The sequence below is a fragment of the Marmota marmota genome, unplaced genomic scaffold, assembly GCF_001458135.2.
Source record: "Marmota marmota marmota unplaced genomic scaffold, marMar, whole genome shotgun sequence".
Classification (NCBI taxonomy): domain Eukaryota; kingdom Metazoa; phylum Chordata; class Mammalia; order Rodentia; family Sciuridae; genus Marmota; species Marmota marmota.
Genome location: NW_025999842.1, coordinates 25,927,478 through 25,938,065, shown reverse-complemented (window position 1 = coordinate 25,938,065; position 10,588 = coordinate 25,927,478). Strand labels below are relative to the sequence as shown.

General features: G+C 35.5%; 1 protein-coding gene across 5 annotated transcripts in view; it reads left to right on the top strand.

Moving 5' to 3' along the window:
• Atg5 (autophagy related 5) overlaps window positions 1–10,588 on the top strand; it is a 125,380-nt gene that overhangs the window by 2,324 nt on the left and 112,468 nt on the right. For 4 of the 5 annotated variants that reach the window (XM_048782918.1, XM_015499749.2, XM_048782876.1 and 1 more), the window contains exon 2: window positions 8,537–8,702. In XM_048782918.1, the coding sequence (XP_048638875.1) occupies window positions 8,595–8,702 (108 nt within the window). In that variant the 5' untranslated portion in view covers window positions 8,537–8,594. Of the gene's footprint in view, window positions 1–8,535; window positions 8,703–10,588 lie in introns of those variants that run through there. The other variant, XM_048782812.1, reaches the window with a different exon arrangement.

Genomic DNA, 10,588 nt, shown 5'->3' with positions numbered 1-10,588 from the left:
GGGGGGGGGGGGGGTACCAGGGATTGAACTCAGGGGCACTCAACCCCTGAGTCACATCCCCAGCCCTATTTGTGTATTTTATTTAGATACAGGGTCTCACTGAGTTGCTTAGTGTCTTACCATTGCTAAGGCTGGCTTCTAACTCCCAATCCTCTTGCCTCCCAATCCTTCTAAGCCACTGGGATTACAGTTGTGCGCCACCATGCCTGGCTCCCATTTTCAGTTTTGAACATAGGAAATGTCAGTATAGAGTAGAGCATATGTGTGAAACAGATTCAGAAAAAAAATGAGAACTAAAGATTTATAAATGGACTGTAAGGCTAGGAGAAAGATCTCTAAGAGAGTGGTTCTAGGACTGAACCTTGGAGCATTTCCAACATTTAGAAGAGGTTTACAAAATCCCCCACCCAGAATGAGGCCTTTAAATAAAATTACTCAGAATCACTGATCCACAGTACAGGATAAAAGGAAATAGAAACCAAGGTCATTAACTGAGAGAGGATGAGGCAAGAGATTTGGAAATTTGAGGGAGGAGGAAGTATGGAGTAGGAGAGTCAGGGGCTCTGGTGTCTATATACCTGTAATCCTAGAGACTTGGGAGGCTGAGTCAGAGGATTTCAAGTTTGAGGTCAGCCAAGGCAACTTAGTGAGACCCTGTCTCAAAATAAATGAAATGGGCAGGGGATATAGCTCAGTGGTAGAGTGCCCCTGGGTTCAATCCCCAGTACCACCGCCACCAAAAAAAAAAAGACTGGGGAAATGTAGGAACACTAGGCAGTACTCACGACTCATGTTTGAGGTTAGTGTTTGCAAATTTATTTATTTTTTGATGATAATGGAGATCAAATCTAGAGGTGCTTACCCACTGAACTATACATTCAACTCCTTTTATTTCATTTTATTTTGAGACAGGATCTCACTAAGTTACTGAGATTGGCTTTGAACTTGGGTCCTCCTGCCTCCGCCTTGAGTTGCTGCCTTTACATACCTGTGCTACTGCACTCTGCTTAGTATGAGATCCAGCACAGACTATTAGTTTTAGTTGTTTTAAAAACTTAAGATAGCAAGCATTTGATGTTTAAAGTAATTTCACGGTATTTGGGGACTTTATCAGCAAAAATAGCTTCCGGTAAGCTGAGTGTGGTGGCCTGCACCTGTAATCCCAGCCACTTAGGAGGCTGAGATGGGAGGATCTAAAATTTGAGGCCAGCTTCAGCAGTTTAGGGAGACCCTGCCTCAAAATAAAAAGTAAAAGGAATTGGGGATGTAGTTCAGTGGTAGAGTTCAATCCCTGGTATAAATAAATAAGTAAATAATAGATAAATGCTGGCAGTATTAATTGCATTTTATCTTACTGCTCCATTTGTCAAATGACTAATTGGTAAACATATATCTATTGGCACTTACTCATTCCCAAGCCCTGAACTAGATGTATACATAGAGCAGTCAAACAGCTCTGTCCCCTCAAGAATTTTACTTCTAGTAGTTTGCATCATTAGTTGGGATTTTTATGCCTTCTGAGTTGAATGAATGGTGATAATGGTAGTGTATAGAGGGAAAACTTTCTCAAATAAAGAAATTTGTGAAATTTATTTTTGAAATTTGCATAATTTAAAGTGTGTCCTGATTTAGAGAGAGTTTACCTAAATTTATGTCTTTTCCCCTGTCCTTTAACAAAAATTGCAAAACCTGTTATGGGGTAAGAGATAGATAGGATAAACAAATATTGGTGTGCTTGGTAGTACATGCTATTAATGAAGTAATGAGACCAGTGAATGCTCAGGGGAAGCCTTTCCTAGTTGCAGATATTAAGCTGACTCTTAAAAGTTTGATGAAGTTGTTCAGAAGGGGATTAAAGAGTTGGCCAAAAGAAGAGGGAAAGAATGTTCCAGCATAGAGGCCATAGAAACTTGAGGAAACCATGTACATAGTGGTTGGATGCACCATTTGAGTGGGAAACCCTTCCTATAAAAGTACATCATTTATTGAATGGTTACAATAAACTAAACACCTAGGCCCTGTGGAAATTACAATTGACTTCATTTTACATATGAGTTTTAGGGAGGGTGGGTTTGTTGTTTGAGGACATAAAACTGGTAGGTGGAAGTCAAGGTTTAAACGCATGTTAGTCTGATTTCAAAGCCCCTTTGCTAATTTACTGTGTCAGCATTTAAATGTTCTCTTTGTCCTTTTTCTCTCAATCATTTTTCACCAATAATTAATTCTTCCTTGAAAAGATATCACCAATTTACTCACCATTCTAGGTTAAACACTCTTTATGCCTTAGTTGTTGGCTAGCCACTAACTTGAAGCTCTCCTGAGCACTGTTAGTAGATAATCACTTTTACTTCATCATTATCAAATCTTGCAGGCTCTATGGCCTGGAGGATGAAATTGAGATTTTCATAATCTTCCATGTGGTGTGCTTCATGATGTAGTCTCAAGGAATAATAATAGTTTGCATTTCTTAGCACTTACTCTATGTTCATTACTATATCAGGCACCTTGTAGATTTTTTTCTTAGAACTTTGTAACTTGGGTATTGTTAATTACATTTCATTGATAAAGGAAATTGAAAGTAGGGAAGTGACTTGCCTAAGATCATATGTGATATGTAAACACTAGTGTCAACTTTTATTATCTACTATTCTTTCTGACAAAAAAATTTCATAAAAAGTTGCCATGTGTGTTGCTTTTTCCTACTTCCTGTCTTTATTGATGCTATTTTGCCCTGCTTAAAATACAGACAATTTTCTACTTAATATGTTTCAGCTAAGGACTTTTCAGCTTTATGATGGTGTTTCACTAGAAACTGTTCTTGGAAATGTGAATGTTGTCGATTATTTTTTTTCTTTTCTGTGTTACCCGATGTGATATCCTGCCTTGTAATGCCTGGCTGTAAGCTCTAGCTCCCAGTCAGGTATAGGATCACTAGGGTAGACAACCTATATTCAGCAGTATACTGTTTTGCTATTCTGTGATTTGTAGTATGTTAGATGTTACAACCAACTTAAGATAAATCTAATTTATGATGTGTGTATGGGGAATGTGTGTCCCCATCATAAGTTGAACAGCATCTGAATTTGTCTTCCTTTCTGTTCATATTCTTTTAAGTTCTGTATACTTTAAAGTTCTTTGACCGCTACAGGATACATTAGCATTTAACTCCCCTTCTTCATTATGAAAGCTTTCAAAAAGTAACATTTAATTATACCATAAACATATGGATGTTTTAGGGTTGGAAGGAATGTTGGCAATGAGGGTATGAAGGAAAATATGAGATTAGGAAATTTGGGTCTTGCTGCCAGTTTTGGCTCTCTCATTTATTTATTTCATTATTAATCAGTGTTTGGAATTAAACCCAAAGCTGAGTGTGTGTTAGGCAAGCACTCTACCACAGAACTATGTATGTGTATATATGTATGTGTGTATTAGTTGTGTATATATATATATTAGTTGTATATATATATATATAAGTTGTAGATGGACAAAATACCTTTATTTATTTATCTTTTTATATGGTGCTGAAGATTGAACCTAGGGCCTCACATGTGCCAGGCAAGTGCTCTACCACTGAACCCCAACCCCAACCCTGAGCTGTGTTTTATTTTATCCAGGTTGGCTTTGAACTTGGGATCTTCTTGCCTCAGCCTCCTAAGTAGATAGGATTGCAGGCATGTGTTACCATACTTGGCTGATTGCCCATTTATTAGCCACAAAGTTTTAGAAAAATAATTTAACTCTCCCTCTCAAATTCATCATTTGTGAAATGGGAATGTTTACAATCTATTACCTGACTTTTATTATCATTTATCTGACTTGCTTACATCATTTGTGGGGATGGTTCTGGTTGGTTCTGTAACATTCACTTTCTAACATTCAAATTTAGTAAATGTTTTTAGGCACATATTATAGTAGAAATACTACTCTAAGTATCAGGGGTAAATGAGTGAAATATGATCCTTTTCACTAAGGAAATGCATTACTGTCTATTGGAGGAGACATACAAATAAATACCTTTAATATAAGCTTATAACTGCTAAAATAGAGAAAAAGTAAAATTCAGTGAAGAAAAGGAGAATTTTACCTGAGACATGCATAGAAGGAAGGTTATTTTGAGCTGGTCCTAAAGGATGTCTAAGTTGGAAGACAAAATAGGAAGTCTGCTTTAGGGTAAAGGGAATATCATTGTGGACAAGGTATGGAAAGGACATGAAAATGCTTGGTATGTTGGCTAGATTTGGAAATTTATAATACCTTCTGAGCAAAGACTGAAGTTTTAAAAAGCTGTTGTTATTTCATATTCCCCAGCATATGCCATAAAGCTGTGCATATCAATCATTTATTGGCTTTATCCTGAAGGCTATTAGCAGCGTTCAATACATAATTATTAGCTATAGCTTTTCTTTTCCCCCTTTCTTTTTTGGTACTGAGGATTGACCCCAGTCCTTTTTATTTTTATTTTGAGACAAGGTTTTGCTAAGTTGCCGAGGGTCTTGCTTCTTGAGAGACTGGCCACAAACTTGAAATGCTCCTGCCTCAGTCTCCCAAGGCCCTGGGATTATAGGTGTGTACAACCATGCTGGGCTAGCTTTCCTTTCTAATTCCTGTTTGTTATATAATGCTTTTGATTATTCTTAGTTGTTAAAATCTTATATATTTTTATATTTTATATATATGTGTATATATATTTTATATATATGTGTATATATATTTTATATATATGTGTATATATAATATATATATATATATATATATATATATATATGTGTGTGTGNGGGGGGGGGGGGAAGGACCAAAGAGAAGGTGTACCTTTCCTGAGCATCCTCCCAGTGGCCCACTCTCTAGCCCGCTGCATCTGCCTACAGTTTTCACTTAGTCCAATTCAAACTAGGATTAGAATTGGGTCACAGCTCTCATAATCTAATCATTTAACTCTTAATATTCCTGCATTAACAAGAGCTTTTAGGGGACATCTCATGTCCAAACCATAACACAGAGCTAGGTTTTGAATCCAGGCTTTCTGATGTCCCATTTATCATTTTCAGTCCCTAAACTATAGTGGTTATTCGGAGGGAAATTTTGTTTTTCTGCTTCTGGTTACAAAAAGATTGTTGAGCTCATCCTCTAATTTTTTTTCATTTATCATCAAATTTTTTGTACATTTTTAGTTAACTAGCCTAGAGACATACTTTCTTATTCATTGTAGATGATCATGTATTAATATTGAAAGATTAAGGTTTTATAGATTTGAGTCTGCATATTTTGAGGCAGTAAGTAGCCTTGTTTGCTGAGTTTGTTTTGCAAATTTGTATCATGTCTACCACATTACACTTTAAGCTGTCTTGGTTCATTTTTATCCTTGAGGTCATATAAGAAATATATATGTAACAAATAATGGTATGTGGGAAATACATTTCCAATTTTATTTTTCTCTGTATTTTTGTATCTAAAACCCAACTATAGAACTTTGGTAAACTGTTGGAACATAAGACTAAAACACAAGTCTGTTGAGATTTTCTCCCTTTCTTGTAATTTTTGGAGAGAGACTCTCAGAAACAGAAGAAAACATTGTCATTTCTTTTTACTGTTCTGACAAATGAAAGAGAGTCATAGATGAGAATGACATGGAAAGAAACAACAGAATTGTTAAGTGTTCTGGCACCCTAGACTGGAGAGAAGGAAGCCATATTGACATGAATAATATTTTGGTTATGACTCAAATGGTGTCCTGGAATCAGGTTATTATTTCTTGAGAAGGCCAGTGCCTGAGGAGAAAGAAAGAACCTGAAGAGATGCGTTTACTTAAGTTATCATTCCCTCTAAGTTTGAGTTGTCTTAAATTATATTTTCTACCTGTTTTTTAGGAGAAAAGAGCATCACATTATTGATAATGACTTTTGAACTTTAAAATTGTAATTAAATTGAGTAGGGAATATAGTTCAGTGTATAGTGCTTGCCTATCGTGCACATGGCCCTGGGTTCAATCTCCAGCATTGCAAAACACAAAAGAAAAACAAAAATTAAAATTCAGTCTTTTTAGTAAAGAAATGTTGCCTTATATTGTTGTTCTCCTTGTGAACAGGCGGGGAATATCAGTTGTAGCTGTTTATTGGCTGTTATCATGGTTGTGGAAACCACTATTTACTTCCTTTTATCTAATTCAATTTTAGATTTACTTATTTGCCATAATCTAGATTTCATTAATTCCTACCACTAGTAAATTTCTTTTAAAAGAGTAAATTATTAATGTAGTCAGGTAGTAGTGAGGTTTTTCCTATATTCAGTAAATTATTTTTGTGTGATTTGTAAAATTGGAAAATTTCTGATTATGGAAATTCAATGTTTGAATTTAAAACTGATCACTGTGGAACTACATGAAATTTACATATATGTATCATTTGCTTAAAATAGGTACTTGTGGACATATTTTAGTAATAGTTAAAATACTGATATGCTGAAAAGAATACTGGATTAAAAAAAATTTAAAAAAAAATTTTTTTGGTACTGGGGGTTGAATCCAAGGGAGCTTTACTGTGGAGCTACATCCCGAGTCCTTTTTATTTTTTATTCTGAGACAGGGTCTTGCTAAGTTTCTGAAGCTGACCTTGAACTTGTAATCTTCTGCCTCTGCCTCCCAAGTTACTGGGATTACAGGTGTGCCCCACCATACCAGGGCAGATTCATTTTAAGTATCAGAGTTCTTACTTGATATAAATGTTACCTGGAATTTTTATGTTGGGCAGGTTTTTTTCTATCTTTTTCAGTTATTTGCCTGTAGGTGATATTGCATTCAACTGACCCCCAACTTTTCTAACTAATTAACTTGTGGTTGTCTTAACACAGTTGGCATTGGTTTTGAATAGCATAGTATTAATATTAATTGATATTTGTTCATATATAATTTTTTTTGCAGTGCTGGGATTGCATATGTTTATTTAGAAGTTTTTCACAGGATACATTATGATAAATTGTGAATTGTCTATGAAAGATGGGAGGAAGATAGGAAATTTTATTTGAATGAGTATATTGAATATTGGTATCCAGGTGCCATCTATTGAGTTACTCTAAGTGTTTATTATCAACTGTATTATATCAGTGTTTATTCATGCAGTGTATTATGGTGTTGGTTAATTGTGGAATATTACCACTGATGGACACTAGGATATTACAGAGATCATAAATCATTCCCTTCTACCATACTAGAATATTTCCATTTGCAGGTTTAATGCTATATTTGTGGTATAGGAAGTATTCTGAGTTCAGAATAGAACTAATTACTATTTTACTGGGGCAGAGGATTGTGAGTTTGATGAGGATAGGATTTGAATAGGTGAGCATACTAGGCTAGGGGAGTGGTTAGGACACAGAGCAAGATGTTTAGGGGACTACTTTTGCTAGAGAGTTTATAAAAGGAAGTATAGTAAATAAAACTGGAGATAGTTGTGGGACCAGATAGCAGATCAGATGAAATTTAGAATGGGGAATAGTTTATATGCAGATTTTTTTTCCATGATGAGGAAGTATTTTTTTCAGGAAGAATGATAGAATGATAGTATCTGGAGTAGGAGAGGTTAAATATATTGCATAGGGCAGGTGTAATTGTGAGAATGAGCCTGTGTGTTGGTTATCAGGAATCATAGGGCATAGGTGAAAAGTCCTCTTTAGGTAAACAATAAGACTTTCTGGGCTTGAAATGATGATGTGAGTATAACTTTCATGTTGACTCTGGTTCATTATTGGAAAATATAATGAACATTACTTGCACGTGATTTCTTTTTCCTTGGGGGAAAAAAAATTGAACCCAGGGACACTCAACCACTGAGCCACATCCCCATCTCTATTTTGTATTTTATTTAGAGACAGGGTCTCAATGAGTTGCTTAGCACCTATTCTTGCTGAGGCTGACTTTGAACTCAGAATCTTCCTGCATCAATTTCCTGAGCCACTAGGATTACAAGTGTTTGACACCATGCCCAGCTCACATGAATTTTGAATTGGTTACTTCTGTGAATCTTTTTTTTTTTTTTAATATTTATTTAGTTGTAGATGAACATACAGTGTCTTTATTTATTTTTATGTGGTGCTGAGGATGGAACCTAGTGCCTCACACTTTTGAGGCAAGCACTTTACCACTGAGCTACAGCCCCAGCCCCTCTGTGAATCTTTTAAATAAACAATACCACTCATTTAGAATTTATTGTACTTATTGTTTACATTCATTCTAAAGAATGCTGAACTCACTTTAAAAAAAATTTATGAAAAGGAGATGGATTCTTGTCATGTTGCTCAGGCTGACCCCAAACTCCTAGACTTGAGCAACCCTTCTGCCTCAGCCTCCTGTACTAGCCTCCTGAGTTGCTGGGATTATAGGCTTGTGCCACTGTGTCCAGCTCAATCATGCAGGGGTTTTTTGTTTTGTTTTGTTTTGTTTTTTGCATGAATATTTTTTTGGGCATGCGTTTTTTCTATTATTTTGTAGCATGTTCATTTATTCTCCCAAGGATCTGACTAATGCTATTCATTTTATTTTCAGTTTGGCTTTGGTTGAATAAGGAATTTAGCCTATATGTACTGCTTTAACCACTGGAAGAATGACAGATGACAAAGATGTGCTCCGAGATGTGTGGTTTGGACGAATTCCCACTTGCTTCACTTTGTATCAAGATGAGATAACTGAAAGGGAAGCAGAACCATACTATGTAAGTATGTTGACGGTAGTAAATGGAATAGTTAACTTTGTTCATTTTTGTAAATAAAGTTTTAAGAACCTGGAGGCTGTCATCTAACATTTTATATAAAACTAATCCATATTTTGCAAAAAAAAAAAAAAAAAAGGAAACAAAGATAAGCAAAAAGAAGGAAATACAAAATCACTTTTAATTCTGTCACCTAGAGTGTAAAACCACTGTTGATACAATGTGATGCCTTCTTGACTTTCTTTTCTTGTTTGTGACTTATGACAGTGGAATCATATTAGGAGTGTAGCTCAGTGGTTCAATTCCTAGCATCATATACATACAGACTTTTTTCTTTCATATATATATTTGTGTATCTATCTATATCATAGTGGGATCATAAACTATGCTATTTTTAGTAGGAGTTGAAATAATAGGTTCAGATTGGATTCTTTATGTTATATGTTCACTAAGCTAATATATGTTAAGCTAACATATGATACCTATTTAATAATATATTGGGGGTGATAATGTAGGAAAACAGAGGGTGTGTGTGCGGCATGCATGAAACCTTGGTTCAATCTCCATCATCCTTCCCGCAAAATATATATATGGAATATCAGTTGTTGCATGCAGACTTGTAGATTTGGGTTAATGGATTACTTGTTTTAAAAATGAGTTTCATGCTGGGTATGGTGATGCATACCTGTAAGCTCAATGACTTGGGAGGCTGAGGCAAGAGGATCCCAGGTTTGATGCCAGCCTGAGCAATTTAGCAAGAGCTGTCTTAAATTTTTTTTTTTTTTAAATTGTTTTTAAAGGGTTGGGAACATAGCTCAGGTGATAGATGTAGCTTTGTGGTAGTGTCTCTTGTACCTCAAAATTCTGTGGTATGTGCTGGTAGTCCTAGTTACTTAGGAACCTGAGGTTTGAGGGTCATGAGTTTACGGGTGGCCTAGGCAACATGATGATACCCCATCTTAACAACAACAACAACAACAACAACAAAACAACCAAATAAAACCCCCATGAATTTCAAGTATCTTCTGATTTTAGTGTGAACTTTTTTCTTTTTTGTCTTTGTATAGTAACAGACAACTTATGTGTCTGTCAATTAGAGATAATATCCTACCTATTTAATAAAGCGTCACAAATAAGCAGATTTCAATTGTTCTGTTTTTTTTTCTTTTTGGGTCTCAGGTACATATATTGTTATTTTTTACTTGGAGAAGATATGGAAAAGAGGAACTATATGTGGGGTGATTAGTTGTTCTTCTGTTTCACTTGAATGAAGCTTGCTCTGTGCTTATTCCCTTGCCTATCTGAGAGGCAACACTACTCCTCAGCCTACTCTAGCTACTCAGATTGCTGGAAGAAACTCCTTATGGAGACTGGTCAGTTACTTTTTGGGTGTAGGAACATGCCTCTCTGCATCCTCAGCATCTGGCATGGGATGTGTAAATGGCAGGTACTTATGTTTAAAACCTCCCCAGACTCTGGGATTCTGGTTGAAATCTTCTTTTTGAATTTTCTTACTAGAAATGATGTTTTTAAAAAAGGTAGGTAATCTTGTTGCTGGCATACATACATTTAAGTAATGTTAACTTTGGAAATCTCAACAGCTTTGTGTCTTTAGCAAAATTTATAACTAAATGTGGTTATAATTTATTTGTAGAAAAAATTTCCTTTATTAGATTTTTTTTTAATATTTTCTATTTCTCCTGAGGCAAGAGGATCCCTAGTTTAGGATTTGACAAAAGCCAAATCCCTCAGTTGGGATTATATTCTTTAATATTTAATATTTTTATTTTTTGAGGCATGGTCTCACTGAATTGTGCAGGTGTCCTTGAACTTTTTTTCTCATTCTCTTTGTGTCTGTTGTGTTGCCTCCCACCCCCAACCCCCAAACC